The following is an 18,337-nucleotide window of genomic DNA, read 5'->3' on the forward strand; positions in this document are numbered from 1 at the left end:
TCATCAGAGATACTGGTCTGTAGTTTTCTTTCTTGGTTGTGTCCCTGTCTGCTTTTGGTATCAGAGTGATGTTAGCTTCATAGAAGCTGGAAGGGAGTATTCCAGTGTCTTCAATCTTCTGGAAGACTGTTAAAATTAGAGGTATTAGTTCTTCCTTGAAGGTTTTGTAGAATTCATTTGTAAAACCATCTGGTCCAGGACTTTTATTTTTGGGAAGGTTTTTGATAACTGTTTCAATTTCACTAGCTGTGATGGGCCTGTTCATGTTATCTACTTCCTTTTTACTTAGTTTTGGAAGTTGGTTGGTATCTAGGAAATTATCCATTTCTTCCAGGTTCTCTAGCTTGGTGGCATAGAGTTGTTCATAGAAGCCTGACATGATATGTTGAATTAATTTCTGCGGTCTGTTGTGATATCTCCTCTTTCTTGGGTCTTCTCCCTTTTTTGTTTTGTGAGTTTTGTGAGTTTGTCGATTTTATTCACTCTTTCGAAGAACCAACATTTACTTTCATTGATCTTTTGTATGGTTTTCTTATTCTCAATGCTATTGATTTCTGCCCTAACTTTAGTGATTTCTGTCCTTCCGGTTGCTTTAGGGTTCCTTTGTTGTTCTTCTTCTAGGTCTTTAAGATGTGATATCAGGCTGTTTATTTGTGCTTTATCTTGTTTCCTAATGTGTGCTTGTATGGCTATGAACTTCCCTCTCAGTACTGCCTTAGCTGTGTCACAAATATTTTGATAGCCTGTGTCTTCATTTTCATTGAACTCTCGAAACATTTTGATTTCTTCCTTTATTTCCTCTTTGACACAGAAGTTGTTAAGAAGTGTACTTACTGTTGTGGAAACATTTTGGGACTATCACTAATCTTTTGTTGAAGGTTAAGTGTTAGTTTAATCCCACTGTGGTCTGAGAACATGCTTGGGATGTTTTCAGTATTCTTAAATTTGCTGATGCTGTCTTTGTGCCCTAACATATGGTCTAGCCTTGAGAATGACCCATGTGGACTAGAGTAAAATGTGTATTCCAGTTTCTTGAGATGAATGACTCTGAAATTGTCCAATAGTTCTAGTTTATCTATCTCCTCATTTAGCTCCTTTACGTCTTTATTGATTTTCTGCCTGGATGATCTGTCAAGTTGAGAGAGTGGGGTGATGAAGTCCCTTACTATGACTGTGTTGCTGTTAATATATTGCTGTATCTCTTTCAGTAGATGTTTGATGTATTTCGATGGCTTCTCATTAGGTGCATAGATGCTAATAACTGTTAAGTCTCTTGATTGACTGATCCTCTGAGCATTATGAATGAGTGTCCATTCCTATCTTTTTAATCTTATCTATTTTAAAGACTATCATGTCAGATATGAGAATAGCTGTTCCTGCCCTTTTCCTTGGCCCATTGGCTTGTATGATAGTTTTCCATCCTTTCACTTTAAGTCTGTGTTTGTCTTGTTGAGTTAGGTAGGTTTCCTGTAGACAACATATTGTTGGGTTGTGTTTTCTGATCCATCTTCCTACTCTGTGTCTTTTAATAGGTGAATTCAGGCCATTGACATTTATTGATATCAAAGATTGAAGATATTTTAATGCCATTCTTGTAGAGTTTTAGAGTGTTCTGATATATGTACTATTTATGATGGCCTGACTTTATAGAAGACCTTTCAGAACTTCTTTCAGGGCAGGCTTGGTGATAGTTGAATCTTTCAACTGTTGCTTGTCTGAGAAGGTTTTTATGCCTCCATCTAGTCTGAATGACAGTCTAGCAGGATAGGATACAATATACTTGGTTGAAAGCCTTTCTCATGGAGTACTCGATAGATATCTTGCCATTCTCTTCTGGCCTGTAGTGTTTGTGTGACGAAGTCTGCTGCTAATCTTATGGGTTTTCCTCTGTAGGTGACTCTTTGTTTTTCTCTTGCAGCCTTCAAGATCCTTTCTTTATCCTTATTCCTTTCCATTCTAAATATGATATGTCTTGGTGTCTTTAAGTCTGGGTTAATTCTGTTTGGGACCCTCCGGGCTTCTTGAATCTTTATGTCTTTGATTTTGTCTAGTCTCCAGAAGTTTTTAGCTATTATGGCCTGAAGAATGCTTTCTTCCTCTCCCACTCTTTCTTCCTCTGGTAAACCAATTATGCATATATTTTTTCTTTTGAAGTCATCCCATAAGTCTCTGTTGTTGTTTTCAGTATCTCTTAACCTCCTTTTGAGATCTCTTACTTCTTTTTTTAGTTGTCTCTAATTCGTCCTTGATCTTGCTTATTCTGTCTTAAGCCTCATTGATTCTATTCTCTCTCCCCTCTACTGTTTTCTGGAGTTCATCTATTTTGTTACCCTGTTCTGATACTGTTTTAGCTTGTTCAGCTAGTTGTGTTCTTAGCTCAGCTATTTCAGCTTTCAGCTCTCTAATAACCTTGAGATAATTAGTGTTTTCTTCCAGAGTCTCATTTGTTGTTCCTGTATTTCTGATTACAATTCTTTCAAAGTCTTTACTCACTCCTGTGATTATTTGCTTAGCTATTGTTTGGATGCTGATGTCATTATTTTCTGCTTCACCCTTTGGGGGGCTTTTAGCTGGACTCTTGTGCAGGTTCATTTCTCCAATATTTCTTCTTTTTGGTTTAACCATTTTATATAGTATGTTATGAGGTCTCTCTCTCAGTACTTTTCAAATTACTGATCACTCTTGCCTGGATTGACCTGTGTCTAAGTAAGGAAGTTAAAGGGTTCACAGTGGTGGAAGTTAACAGTTGTTTCAATAGTATTTTAATCCCTGATTTGGAGCTCAGTGGCTTAAAAGCCTTTTTTGTGCTTTTTCTTCCCTGTAGGCTATGGGAGCCTGAGGGCTTTTAAACTATTAGTAGGCTTCTTAGCTTAATCACTGACTCCTGACCAAGAGATAAAGCAGGGTGTGACAGAGATAATCCAGTGGTTATGCAAAGAGACTTTCATAGCCCCACAGCTATGCCACGGAGGTATAGGTCTTCTCCTGAGTTTCCTGGTTAGATCTCTGTCCCCTGGTGTCCCTCCCTGCCGCTGCTCCAGATTCTGAGGGCAGTAGCAATGGAGACTCAGAGTTGCACTTGGTGAGTCTCTGGGGAGTCCTCTTCTCCCTTCAATCGTCCCCTTGTTGGAACAGACTGGAGGTCGTGTCTCTGATAAACTGCCAGACTGTTACCAGCCACTTAATCTCTCCCTAGGCTCCTCTCTGTCCACCAGCCACATGTGTTTGCATTCACCGGTGATTTGGTGGGTTCCTGAAGTTGTTCTAGTCCTGTCTTGTTTCGGTCCCAGGTGGTCTCCTTTGGTATTCCTAGTTGATCCCTCTACCCAATTCTTTATCATTCATTTGTCATCTTTGTGGAGTACCTCAGGGCTAACTTCATGGATGCCCAAGCCCTCACTCCTTTCCTAGGTGATCTGTAGGACATGCCTTTAAATTTCAGCAATAAACTGACATCTCCCAAATTATCCATCTCAGTATATCTCTTTTGAGAGGTAGACTCATGCTCAACTTCTCTATTAGAAGATCTAATAAAACTTAGTTTCCATCCTGTTCCACCTAAACCCACTCTATACTAGTTTTCCTCTATCTTATTAAATGGCAGTTCAATGCTTTCAGTTATATAGGACAAAAACTTTGAAGGTATTCTCTTTTCTTTCTCCTTACCCTACAACTAAGCTATTCCAGCAACAAATTCTATAGGGAACACCTTTGAAAATAAGTCACCATGTAAATTTTCCTCACTGTTTCTATTACTGCCACCTTTGTCCATACTACCCTTTCCTCTTGCCAGAGTATCTCCAACAGATGTTTCCCTGTTTTCCCTGATGAGTTACTACATCTTTCAGCTTGTACTTTTAATTTACTATGAGGAAAAAAAAAGTCAGACTTCCAGTATTTAATTATAAAGTCCTGTAAAGTCTGGACTCTTCCTTTTATGACCAAGTAGTGCACATGTTCTAATAAGCTGCTAAATATCCAGTACCTAAACATTACCCAGAGCATAGTGGAGTCTAAACAAGTACTTGTTAAATCAGAATTAATATTTTCTACTTATGAATCTAATCTAGTGTTGGTCTTATAGGATACATAGAATAAAGTGTCCCCATATTTCTATTGTGTAGCAAAATTTCAAAAGCTATATATTTTTCTTCTCTGGCCAATTCCCTTTAAAAAATATGATAAGTGTGGGCTGGGTTGGGATGCACCCATTTGAGTGCATGTTACCTGGGTTAAAACCCCTGGTCCCCACCTGCAAGAGGGAAGTTTCACAAGTGATAAAGCAGTACTGCAGGTGACTCTCTTATTTTCTATCTTCCCCACCCTGTCTCAATTTCTCTGTCTCTAAAACAAACAAATAATTAAAAAAGGCAGAAGGAAGACTATAGTAAATTATCAGTAGAAGTTGTAATTAAAGTCCACTTTAGATTTCTATCATAACTTTGTAATTATACACATTTAAGAAATATATAAATCCATGTATAGATCATATCTTTACAATTACATACCTTTGTAAAGGAACTGCCTAATTTAACCAAGGGCACTGTAGGAAATTCCCGCTTTTCACTCATCGTCAGAGATCCTGCATTAAGGCTGTAGAGGTTTGACATCACAAGTAAGAGATCTGATGTGGTTTTGACAGGCAGAAAACGGCTTCTAGGAACATTAATGCCTAAGGAGTTTTCGAAACTTTTAATGGCTGCCCCTACTGCAGTTTCTAACTGAATGACATTCAGGCCTCCGTCTAAAGTCTGTAAGAAAGGGGGAGAAACAGGCTTTTAAAAACCTAAAATTTTATAGGCTAAAACTAAAAACTATATAGGCTAAAACTATATAGGCTACTTAATAGTTAAGGAGTGATTTCAGAGTATACTGAAGGAAGCAATTTTTAGAATTGACATTTATTGAGCACTTACTATGTACAGGTGCTTACATATGTAGCCCTTTTTTCATGATCATAACTTTTTGCTTAGTGACATTTCCATTTTATAACAAAGAATTCATTTACAGTGCCTTTGGTCAAAAAGTTTTAAAGAATCAGAGGATCAGCTAAGACTGAGGAGGATCCTTTACTTTTGAACTCAGTGTACTTGTCTTTACCACACCCCAGTATCAAGTAAAGGACTGTTACCATCATGAGATAGAAATATGAATCACAGGCATTGGAATTAGTGATACTGACTAAGTAAAAAAAGAGTGATTGCTAGTATAAATAGGCCAGAGGGAGTGAGCAGTGAGGCTGTGTGTAATCTAAAGAACCAAAGAGTTCAGAAGGCCACAACTATTACTTACTTACCTTTGGATTCACAATAATTTCCATGTCTATAGAGTTCTGTTCTTGCAATCTTTTAACTGCTGCAAGAGATATCCATAGGTTGTTTGTGTTAAATATTTTGAATTTTGATACAGACTTGAACTCATCAACATGTGCTTTTGGCACTTGAGCAATTTCTACCAGTCTCAGTTTGCCTTCATACTGAGTGAGTGTACCTCCCTAGAAAGAAACAAAAGTAAATGAGTAAATGCCTCCCCATCTATCCCAACAACAACTATACCACTGTTTGTAGTCGAAAAATCTATTTTAAAAACACTGATAAAATTCTCTAGAAGTGAAAAGGATTGGCAATGACTTTATTTGTGATATAAAGCAATATATATTTGATAATAAACCAAATATAATAATTCAGATTATCTGTTAGTTTATGCTGTGTACCTGACCTTTCTTTTTTTCTTTTCTTTTTAAACCAGAGCACTGCTCAACTCTGGCTAATGGTAGTATGTGGAGGTTGAACCTGGGACTTCAGAGCCTCAGGCATGAGAATCACTTTGCATAGCCATTATGCTATCTACTGCCTTTACCTGGCATCTTATCCATAATAAATGTCCTGGAAGTACATTAAAATCTTCCTCACTTTCCAAAGTTCTGCTAGAGAAATAGCAAGCCATTCCTCTAATTCCTAAATCACTCTCCATCACCAAAAATAACAGTCCTACCATCCTATACCAGGCTGTGACTGTAGAATTAAGAGAAAATATGTAACAGGTACAAGTGGGTCAAGTAGCCACACGAAGTGACCTGAGTGCCCTCAGACTAGACAGAAACAAGGCCACAGTATAGGAAGAGGGGAAATCTACTCACTTGAGAGGGATATTAGCCAAAGGCATAGAGCCCAACCAAGGAACTAATCATTTTAGTATTCACATATTGCCCACTTCTCCCTATAAATAAGTAGAATATATATATGTTTTTACTTTGTACTATCTACTTACTTTGCACTATTTACTTTGCTTTGTTTTTATAACTACAGTAATATTACAGAAGGGGAAAAACTGTAGAAATAGCATTAAAGGTTTGAAAGGGAGTCGGGCGGTAGCACAGCAGGTTAACCGCAGGTGGCGCAAAGTGCAAGGATCCTGGTTCAAGCCTCCGGCTCCCCACCTGCAGGGGAGTAGCTTCACAGGTGATGAAGCAGGTTTGCAGGTGTCTATCTTTCTCTCCCCCTCTCTGTCTTCCCCTCCTCTCTCCATTTTTCTCTGTCCTATCTAACAACAACATAAATAACAACAACAGTATTAACTACAACAACAATTAAAAAGCAAGGGCAACGAAAGGGAAAATAAATTTTAAAAAGAGGTTTGAATAAGTGTATTCAAAGTATCTTAAATGCTTCAGATTTATCTCACTAATATTTGTGGAGTTATTCTCATTAAAATTGCCCCTATAAGTTATTAACAAAAAAATAGAGATGGTCTTCTGGGGAAACAGCACGACATAGCTATTTATAAAACACACTTTCTTGCTTGCAGCCCTGAGTTCCCAGGTTCAATCCTGACACCACCATAAGTTCAAAAAATAGTTAAATGCTAAGAAAAAAAAGCCAAAGAAATTATATATATACATATATATATATATATATATATATATATATATATATATGTAGTCATTGAGCCTATTAAACTTTTATCAATGTAAATTTTTTTAAAAAATAGATGGTCTTAATACTAGCAAATCTGAATTTGTTGGGGTGTCAGAAAACTCACGATGTATTTTTCTGTTTTTCTTTGTGAAAATGTGTCATGATTTTCTGACAGCCCAACATGTATACATTTACATCAGATAGAACTGTTGTATTTCATCTTAAAATATTATCCAGTGAGTAAATGTGTTTGCTTAACACAGAAACTTATGAAATGTGTATCCCCAAACTAATTCCTCTGTACTTACCTTTACATCTGCACGTGTTTTATTTGTGACTTCCATAACAAATTCACAGCGTTTTCCATTGGGTGGATTCATTAGATGATTAAGTATATAAAGATCTACTGTGGCACCCAGATTATCTATGTTGGACACAAAAATATACTCTTTGCCTTCTTCTATTAGGGTATCAAGCAAACCGGAGTTGTAGAAACTGGCATAAATATCACCATGCCCTGGAGGATACCATGCTTCCGTATTTTCCCCTGAATAAGATACATCCTTTGCTACAGGCAGTAAAGATTCCTTATTAATCCTTGGGTACCTTTAAAAAAAGTTATATTTCAGTATCAACTCTGAAGAGTATTCCAAGCCTTCACTAACACAATGCATTTAAAGTTAAATAAAAGTTCCTTGTCAGTCTATCAATAGTAACTTACTTAGTATGTGGATTCACTTAACATTTTATATTGCCCAAAAATTTGTTTTCTAGATAGTAACATATGATAAAAACAAAAGTTTTCCTTACTGATATAGATGAAAAGACACCTCATGTGTTTAAGATTACTAATATTTTGTGACTCCAGGAGGAGGGACAAATTATCTTTCCCCAAATCTATTTGTGGAATTTACCCCCAAAAAAACCTGTTTCAGAAAAGACATGTACTGGGGGCCGGTGGTAGTGCAACGGGTTAAGCACACATGGCACAAAGCACACAGACTGGCATAAGGATCCAGGTTTGAGCCCTGGGCTCCTCACCTGCAGGGGGTCGCTTCATAAGCAGTGAAGCATGTCTTCAGGTATATATCTTTCTCTCTCCCTCTCTGTCTTCCCCTCCTCTCTTGATTTCTGTATCCTGTCCAATAACAACAACAATAGCAACGACAACAATACATTAAATACATCAACAAGAGCACAAAAATGGGAAAAAATGGCCTCCAGGAGGAGTGGATTTGTAGGGCAGGCACCAAGCCCAACAACAACCCTGGAGGCAAAAAAGAAAAAGAAAAAGAGAAAAGTCATGCACTCTTATAAAGTTGAGTGGTACTCTTTCTTTACCAGAAGATCAATAGCAAATTATTAATTACACATGTTTATTCCTACCACTAGTGACAACATGTAGGGACAAAGAGCAGCTAGCAGCACTGGATAAGATAAGCCAGAGAATGGAGGCAGAACATCTATGATATAAGAAAATATTCATGGGTAATAAAAAAAAAAAAAAAGCAAACAAACAAAAAAACTAATGGTTCAAGTTAATATAGGCCCATGGTCTGACTTTATGTAAAACCTTGATTTCCCAAGTTGCCTGACTTCCATCATAGTTCATCATCTGAATTTCTTTTTACTTAGTCTCCTCTTCCCTAAAGCACAAGATTTTTTTTTTTACTAGAATTTATTAAACTTCCCCCAACCATATTCAGGATTTTGAAGAAATTCCTTTCCATAAGATAGAAGAATATCAATATTGTTGAATATAGAAAGACTGTAGACCCACCTGAGGACCATCTGTATACCCTCAAAAAGTTAGAATGTAAGCTATACTTATTCTGAACATGGAACAGAATATCAAGAAGATTTTTCCTTCAAGAATTGGCAGTTAAGGCACCACACAGAGATTATAGCAATCACAAAAGCATCAGATATAAGCAAACATTAGTCTTTGGCACATGCATATCTTGAGAACACTGTTTAATCAAGACAAAGAAATCCTTTGTTTCCAAGGAGGATCATAGCATTCATTTTTCAATTCCTTTTACCTGCTTTGATTAAAAGTATAGATTTTCACACGACAGTGACTGTACTTCTGTAGTATTTTCTTTGTATCTTCATCAGTGTTGAAAGAATTCATTAGAACAAGAGGAACATCTGTATTGTAGGTTTTGTTTAAATGCTAGGGGGAAAAATTAAGATTGAGATTATCCCGACTTTCTTTGCTTCTGTTTAAAGTATAAAATTAAAACTATTAAAGGTTAACCACAAGATGTCTAAAACATCTATATGTAGCCAAATATGTAGATTTGAAATAAAAAGTATTCAGCATAAGCCAGTTATTCTGCTAATCAGTTCATCAGGCACTTGATCATCAAATCACAACCCTGTGAGATAGAAACTACTGTCTGAATTTTGTAGATGGCTAAACAGAGGCCCAGAAAGGTTGCAGAAGCCAGAGCCATCTCCTTTCCCCACCAACAGGGTCTTAGAAGTCATACTTGTCTAGTCAGTTTGTTTCTGCACTTACTAAATAATCAGGGAACCATGGGCAAGTAACTCAATCTCTGTGCCTTGGTTTCCTCATCTGTAAAATGAAGTTAACTATACTTCTCTTACGGAATTGTTAAGAAGAACAAATGAATCACTTCATGTACAAAAACTTGGAAAAGGGGGCCAGGCGGCGCACTGGGTTAAGCACACATAGTACAAAGCGCAAGGACCAGTGCAAGGATTTCAGTTCCAGCCCCTGGCTCCCCACCTGCAGGGGGGTCACTTCACAAGTGGTGAAACAGGTCTGCAGGTGTCTGTCTTTCTCTACCCCTCTCTATCTTCCCCTCCCCTCTCAATTTCTTTGTTCTATCCAACAACAACAAAATGGGGGGGGGGGGATGGCTGCCAGGAGCTGTGAATTTTGCAGGCACTGAGCCCCAGTGATAACCCAGGAGGAAAAAGAACAAGAACTCAGAATAATACTTAGTGCACAGTAAATGCTATGTAAATATTTATCACTTATTTTTGTAGTTTTCAGCACTGTGTTGGATGATAACTACATAAGATGAAAAAAAAAAAAAAAAGGTGCCACAGTCCCTGAAGAGCTATAGTATATGATTAATGACTTCATCTAAGAAAATGCCAAGAACAGTTCTTAGCATCCATGGCACCCAACCAGATAGGTTTAATTCTTCCTAGCCACCAGTGAGGAGATAATAACGCCAGATCATCCCAACCCATGATGAAGGCTATCCTAGAAAGAAAGGATGTTGGGAATGGGGAGATCAAATAATAATCGAATAGATCTGGAGATTTCAGTAACCACTAATGCTATTTAAAGGTCAGACACTTTTTCATCACCCTAAGGATTTGCCCCTAGGAACACCAAGCCTTCTTATATATTAATAAAGAGACTAAGGATTGCAATCACTCAAATCCAAATCTGTTATTTTATAAAGTAAAAATGATTTTAGTATCTTATGAGATAGGCTAAAAGTTACTCACTTCAATTTGCTGAACAGTCAGATCCAAAAAGGTATTTTCATTCCTTACACCAATCAGACTCTTTGGGCCTTTGCAGCCCATGCTGGTCCCCAAACCACCATTGAGTTTCACCACCACCAGTTTGTTCAGCACAGAAGATATATTATCAGGTAAGCCCCTGGCCTTTATCTTTTCATAGGGCTGAATCTGAAATTAAAAAAAAATACATACATGTGTAATTAAAACAGTTTTGTGAGAGATCAAATAAATCTCAGTATTACTTCCATGCTTCCTTAAAGACTCGCAGTTTCAACTGCAATTCCTTTAATGTCATGACTCCTTCTGGTTCACAAAAAGTCACATACACATTGGCAATTCCCCTGGTATGGTAGTTCAGTGGTTCATTTATATTACAATAGGATTCAAGAAAGAGGGAAAGTTAAGACTCTCCAGATATTTGACTGGTGAGAATATCCAAGTCTGTTTAATTCAATTCAAAAGCTCAGAATTGGGACTGGGTGGTGGCACACCTGGTTGAGCACACATGTTACAATGCATAAGGACCCAGGTTCGAGTCCCCGGTCTCCACCTGCAGGGGAAAATCTTCATGAGTGGTGAAGCAGTGCTTCAGGTTTCTCTCTGTCTCTCTTCCTCTCTACCTCCCTCTTCCCTCTTGATTTCTGACTGTCTCTATCCAATAAATAAAGATGATAAAAATTGTTAAAAAAAAACAAAAAAACTCAGAATTCCTATTCGTATCAATACAGTAAATGGAATATACAGGACTAATAAAATCTGTAATTACTCTAGTGCACCAAGACTGTACTTCAGTTCAAAAGAAGTACATATATGATCATACATTACAGTTCTTCCAAAAAAGACACAAAATAAAACCAAAATGCTCCTTGTTATTCTCCACTCAGTTATAAGTTTGCCCTTCAGTGAAAGGTAGCAAAGAGTTTTTGCTAATATTTCTAGATTACAAGGGTAGAACTTCTTCCTTAAGAAATCAACTTTTGGGCATCATTATATAAAATAGAATTAAAAGTTTTAAATTAAATGTCTTGTTTCAACAAATGGTCTTGTAGCAAAAAACAAAAGACAACCACCCAAGAGTCAGGGCTCACTTATTTTCCTCTCTGTATCTTACCTATTCCTGTGAGCTTAGACTCTTAATCTTCAGCTTCTTCCTCATAGGAAAGGAATGCCACACAGAAACCCATTCTTTTGTTCAAAGCAGAGACACAAGCAAGTCTAAACATCTCATAGCAAGATGAAAGCTTTTTTTTTTTTAAGATAGTAATATATTTTCTATTCATTTTTTTCTTTCTTAAGTGATCTATTCAGTTACATCATGATATAATAGGTAACATATAAGAGGACTGGAAAAAAAAAACATTAAGTGCCCAGTGAACATTGGCTATTTGCTCTACTATATGTTCATTAATATTAAATAATCTGTGTGGTATGGTATTTTTGTGTCATGAATGAACTCTAGGACAGAACAGAGAAACTGAGAGGGGAGGGGAGCTAGAGAGGGAGAAAGACACCTACAGACCTGCTTCAAAGCCTGTGAAGTGTCCTCCCTGCAGGTGGGGGACAAGATCTCAAACTCAGATTCTTGTGCATGGTAATATGTGCACTTAACTGGGTCTGCCACTGCCTGATTCCCGAAATACACAATATTAACTATCAAATATAGATGAATACACTTTCTTGCTTGGTACTAATAGTGAGGAGCATGAAGCATTCTGAATTGTCATTCTTCCTGGTAAGAGCCACCATCAGTAGTTATTCTTATCAAAAGAAGCTGGTGACCAAAAAAGGCAAGAGAGAGCAAGACTAAGCAACATGACCCTCCAGAGAGAAGTATATAAACAGTGGGATGTGAACCATTAAGGCCATTTTCCAAACATGCATTTTACTAGACTGCTTAAGAAAGTAATTCCTAATGACTCAGTCTATGGAGGGCAAACACTTTTTTTTCCTTGTATCCCCAAAACTTACTCTGTTGATAGTGACAGGTTTTGGCCTCATGATTATTTTAACATTAGGCCATTTAGCATACTAAGTGTACTTAATAAGTATTACAAGTATATTAGAAAATTATGTTAATTCAAAACAAGAAAATATCTTAAATGTGAAGTTAAATTTAAAGCATAATTCTGAATTACTTTTCATGGTTTAGGTATCAAATGAAATGAGTTCACTCAAGCATAGCATTAAATCCCAAAACTGAGTTGAACGTTCATGCGTACAGGTCCAGACAATTCACATGTACAAAACTTGTTTAGCACCCAGACGAGTGTTCTAAGTTATGTGAGAAATGTGTCATTGCAGAGAAGCACAGAACCTTACGCCTTAGGGTAGGAAGGAAAGAGTTAGTTCCTTGCTTCTACAGATGTTAAGGGATAATATTTCTTCTATGTCCTTTCCACAGTGCATAATTGTCTTGCTATATTTACTCCTCAAAGCAGCTAGTTAAATACAAGTCCTTCTGGGGAGCTTGGCTTTTAACAAGAGAAGAGTTTTGAGGGGTGCTGTGGAGGAAAATAGAAGAAACACAGAGTGTGAAGTAGCATGTATGAAGAGAGAAGAGATATAAGTGAGAGGTAATGATTAAGTGCCACTGTTAGAAGTTTGTAATGGTAGGCTTTTCACCTGTGTTTAGTGACATATATCCAACAGACACACACGCAGTCGTACATGCACATACATGTACACTCACAAACACACATACACATGTACAGAGAAAATTACCAAAGCTTGAGTCTACTGATAGTCTCCAAGACTTAGACATTTTTGTCTAAAGTTTACTGCAGGTTCAATGAGGTTTGTAAACACAGCTTTCCATCCTAACTGCCAAAGTTTTCTCCATTGGTATGCTACCTATACCCACCACAAGTGGTTTCATCAAGCAATGCTACCCAGCTTACCACAAGCCAAGGGGATCTGCATTTGAAAGTTGCTTGGCAATAAAAGCTAGACCAGACACACCTAGTCACAGAGACTAATGTTTAGACCTTCCCTCTACATTCACCCTCACCTCTCCCTCAAAAGAATGCATAAAGACGTTTTCTCAGGCAAAGATGGATAGTGCTCAGAGACAACAGGGAGCACCATGCACTGCCAGACACAGCCTCAGTGGTACTCTGGATTGAATCATTTTAGTCAGTTACTATGGTGATCATTGTGTCTTTTAAATCGAATAATCCTATTACTCTTTCTCTCAGACATACATAGAATTCAGTGTTTGAGAACATTATTGCAACTAAATATACAGCAGGGCAACATTTACAGAAGAGTGGAGCTGAAACTCAAAAGGCCCCCTGTGAAATATGCAGGAGGAGAGTGCACCATCCATGCTCTCTTCACACTGGGAAAAAATAATTGGTCAAATATCCAGCTCCCTCTGGAGAAAAGGAGAAAAAAGGAAATACATGAAAGAGTACAGTTTAAACAACATTCTGGCCTCTAAAATATCAATCTAGTTTTTCCATCAAAATTGACTTTTTAAAGATCTTTTTAAAGTTCTGCTGTGATCTGTCCCTTACTAAGTCTGTTCACAACTTAGTTTCCAGCTAGAAGAAAAGCTGAATTCATCACACAGTTGTGGACACGCTGTTCTCATTAGTGATGGTTTAACCCAGTTCTTGGTAGCATATTTGTGCTATTCCTGGAGACAGTGCCAAATACACCAAACAAGCTAACAGTACCTGCCCTGTTATATTTCACAAGGGTATGATTATTGCATCTGAAAGATTTCTTTTTTAACAAAAACAAGTTTGAAAGAAAGTAAGCAGTGTAAACAGTAAAACAAGTTTGGAATAACGCTCCATATGTACAGGAAGTGTTGTGAGAACATAGGCTTATTCACTACATTTTTGTTACTCTGTGTCCAAGTGCCAAGTTCTGTGCAAGACACTTTTGCATATTATTCGTTTCACATTTCTAAAGGCAATGACCAAAATCTAGATCACTTCAAAGCTCTTCTAATTTGACCTAATGATAGAAAATCACACCTATACATGCATACATACATACATACACATACATACGTGTGTGTGTGTGTGTGTGTGTGTGTGTGTGTGTGTGTTTGTGTTTTCATTAAGGAAAAGCTGGCAGGGCCAGAAAGCTAGTTCACCTGGGTAAAGTAGCTGCTTTATTATGCATGCAATCTGGGTCTGAATCTGGCTTTAATGCATTGAAGAAAGCTATTCTGTGGGATCTTACACTCTTTTCCTTTGTCTCTCTGTTTCTCCCTTCTGTTTGAAAAAGTCAGCAAAAGCTTTGAATCCCCAGGTGCTCCCCCCCCCCCCCCCCACACACACACACACACAAGGGAGGGAGGGAGGAAGAAAGGGAGAGAGAGAGGAGAAAAACAGGAAATGCTGGCAAATCATACACATTATCATATGGTCCACCAACAGGCTTACCAATACTTTATCAATCACCCACCCAGATGAGCTCAACCTGTTTTATAAAGTAAATATAAGTTATATATGAGAATGTCCTCAACTTCCTAGCATCAGAACCAGATCTTCAGAATCTTCCTAATATCCATGTTTCTTCCCCTACCCTCAGACAACCTCTCCAAGAGCACCTTTCAAGACCCCTACTTCATTAGTCATTCAGTCTTTTTCATCAGCCTCTTTCTCTATTCCTTTCCATCAGCACGAATATATTTAATTATTTACCATATAAAAGGAAACAAAACAGAAACACATACCCTTTGTTTCTTCTTATTTTTACAAGCGAAACTTCTCATATCTCTTTAAGTCCCTCACCCACTGGTTTCCTCCATCATTCAATGAACTTCTCAGTGAAGTCACCAGCATCCTTCTTAATGCTAAGTCCTATCAACAACATCTTACTTCTCTTATTTCAGCTGAATTTGACACACCATTCCTTAAGTCCTAAAAACTTTATTCCTCTTAACTCCAAGGACAACACCCTTCACTTTCCTCCTCCTCCTCTTTCTGCCTTTGTTTCTTTTTGCCTTTGTTCCTTTTCAAGTCCATTCCTAGCAGCACTCTTCCCAAGCAATCTGTTCCAATCACATGATAATTACCCCTACCTCTGTGGCACCAATACTCACCTAGTTGATGAGCCACAAGCCTGCTCATATCTAAAAATTAATGTCAGCTTCATGAAACTCTCTGTTGCCACAGTCAGCACCCTACTCATTACTTAACCTGTGTTACTGGGGTGGTTTCTATGATAGCCTTACCTCTCTCCAGCCTACTCACCATAACTCACAGGTGATAATCTTTAGTAAAGAGAATTTTAATATGCTTCGCTCCTTATAGTATTTACAAAATAAAGCATTTTGACAAGACAAAGGTCATTAGTTGCCAACTTCCACATCATTTTCAGCTGGGCACATCATCGTGTCAGATAAAAGACTAAATATCCCTAACTCTCTTGCAGATATTCATGCCAAAGTTTGATCAGTATGATTAATGGGAAGTGACTTGAAAGATTTCAAGGAAATCTCTGTCAAAGGAGAAGGGCCTGTGCCATTCTTCCTCCTTCCTATTATATGAAATGGAGACAAGATAATTCTTGTTCATTTAGATAGCCATATGATACCATGAGGAGCTATGAAAGATAACAGAGGGGCAAGATAGATAAATTCAGATTCCTGGTGACAACCACTGATTGTTTAGATGTAGAGTTTTATGATTAAATGGGGCCAATCTAATCCTAATTAAAATATAGGATTCACAAGGTGCCTTACAATCAGACTCTTTTATCTGCACTCCTTCCTCTCCTACTGCAACCAACACATTGTGCTCCAGGAACATAGTACACTGAGCTCTTTAATATACCACATCTCTTGCCTATGGGCTTCTGTACTTTTCCTCTTTATGCAACCTGACATCACCAATTATTTTTTTTTCATCCTTCCCATCTCAGTTTAGGTCAGTGATTGTCAGGCTTTAAAAGCAATCTGACACTTCTGAAAATCAGAAGTTAGTGGATGTTCTTTCAGAAAAGTACAATTACCACACCCCAAACAAAGCTTGTTACATATAATTTACTTCACTACAGTGGAAATTCACTCACAGAATATAAAAATTATAGTTATGAGATGTCATTTATTTTCCAGTTTAAGTTAATATAAAAAGTCAACAAAAGATAAATTCTTTCCAAACTGAATTTCAGTGATAAGATTTCTGTTTGATCTTAAGTTTTTTTATTCTGTCATAGTGATATGTAAATAGTATAACAGTACAACTTAAAATCAATAGTACAAATTTGATAAATTTTTCTATCTGCTTCAAGTCACAAACCCAAAATGGATTTAATTCAGTCTGTCTCTAGTTTTATATAGCTGTCACCAAACTGTAGTGTGGGACAATCAGGCTTGTTGTTTTCATACAATATTATTGAAACACAATCATTCTCATTAGTCCACATATTATCTGTGATTAGTTTCATTCTACTGTAACTGAGGTGACTAATGATGAAAGATCATATTGCTATAAAGTCCAAAATACTACTATCTGCCCCTTTACAGAAAGGGACTACCAAACGCTCAATTAAATTAGTCTTTTGAAGTTAGAAAAATTCAAATTTTCTGCAAACCAAGTATATCTGAAAATGACTCCATAATCCCTAAGAACTCAGAGAGTAGGTTTCCCTTAGTTTATATTGATATCAAGAATCTACTGACAAGAACACCTGGGACTGGTAGCAGAAGTCTAGTAGTTTTCAAATCAACAGAAAGAAAATATAAGATAAATGAATTTGTCCACTATCTACATATCTATAGTTGCCAAATTCATGCAGAAAGACAGCTGACAGCCAAGGAGGTGAGGCAACCATTCCTTTGGGGATAGAAGAAAATGAGAGGTGTTTAGTGAGTATATATTTTTTTATAGATGAAATTCTGGAGATTGGCTGCACAACAATTAGATATATTGAACACTAAAGTGTACATTTAAAAATGGTTAAAAACTTAGTCATCTGTGAAACAAACTACATATAGAAGAATCATTCTAAACTTCTGCAATTCCCCCCAGTGTTTCATACTTGTAAGGAACTTAAAAAAAACATCATTTCATTGGTATATATAAAACCTAATCACATTAATACAACAAATGTAGACATCATCAATTTTTTTTGACATCATCAATTTTTAAAACACACGCAAATGACCTGGTGAACAAGTCACTCCACTGGAGAGAATATATGATTATAAATAATTGACCCAAGCATCCAAAGAGATGACAGAACACCAGTGAGCTTTTCTAGTTGGCTTTGTGGAAGCTAGTCCCTTGTCTCTGAAACTGTTATTCACCGTACTTATAAACACATCTTTGCAAAAATATCTCCCCACTAAAACAAATGTCAAAACTAGTTTGCTATTACAGTCAGTTATCAACTATTTCAGTTACCAATGTGACTGATTCCTTTAGCCTTCCAGGCAGCTGGACAGAGCTTTACAGCTTAACAGACTTTTCCACTTACTCATTCATCTTTTTAATTGGGGAAATTAAGGGTTTCGAGTCAATAGTAAACACAGTTGTTGGTACATGTGTAAAATATCTCAGTTTTCTGCAGAACACTGTAAACACCCCCTCCCAAGGTCCTCCTCCACCATCATGTATCAGGACCTGAAAACTCCTCACTCTATTCATTTTTATGCATATCTTTACAAGCATTTATACAGAGGAAGCACTATACAAAAATGGAAAGTTCTTTAAGAAAAAATACTGTCTTTGGGGTCAGGTGGTGGTGCACCTGGTTGAATGCACATGTCACAATATGCAAGGACACAGGTTCGAGCCCCCAGTCCCCACCTGCAGGGGGAAAGCTTTGCGAGTGGTGAAGCAGGGCTGCAGGTGTCTGTCTGTCTCACTCTCTCTCTTCTCTACCACTCCCTTCCCTCTCAATATCTAGCTGTCTCTACCAAATAAATAAATAAAGATAAAAAATTTTAA

At 37.3% G+C, this 18,337-nt stretch overlaps 1 protein-coding gene across 3 annotated transcripts in view; it reads right to left on the reverse strand.

Moving 5' to 3' along the window:
• The window catches only part of UGP2 (UDP-glucose pyrophosphorylase 2), a 53,210-nt gene that overhangs the window by 6,751 nt on the left and 28,122 nt on the right, over window positions 1–18,337 (reverse strand). For all 3 annotated transcript variants that reach the window (XM_016195428.2, XM_016195427.2, XM_060187198.1), the window contains exons 4-8: window positions 10,410–10,595; window positions 8,960–9,093; window positions 7,226–7,523; window positions 5,297–5,494; window positions 4,509–4,751 (exon numbers count right to left, since the gene is read on the reverse strand). In XM_016195428.2, coding sequence (XP_016050914.1) covers window positions 4,509–4,751; window positions 5,297–5,494; window positions 7,226–7,523; window positions 8,960–9,093; window positions 10,410–10,595 — 1,059 coding nt within the window. The remainder of the gene's footprint in view (window positions 1–4,508; window positions 4,752–5,296; window positions 5,495–7,225; window positions 7,524–8,959; window positions 9,094–10,409; window positions 10,596–18,337) is intronic.

This window comes from Erinaceus europaeus, chromosome 3 (assembly GCF_950295315.1).
Source record: "Erinaceus europaeus chromosome 3, mEriEur2.1, whole genome shotgun sequence".
NCBI classification, from domain to species: domain Eukaryota; kingdom Metazoa; phylum Chordata; class Mammalia; order Eulipotyphla; family Erinaceidae; genus Erinaceus; species Erinaceus europaeus.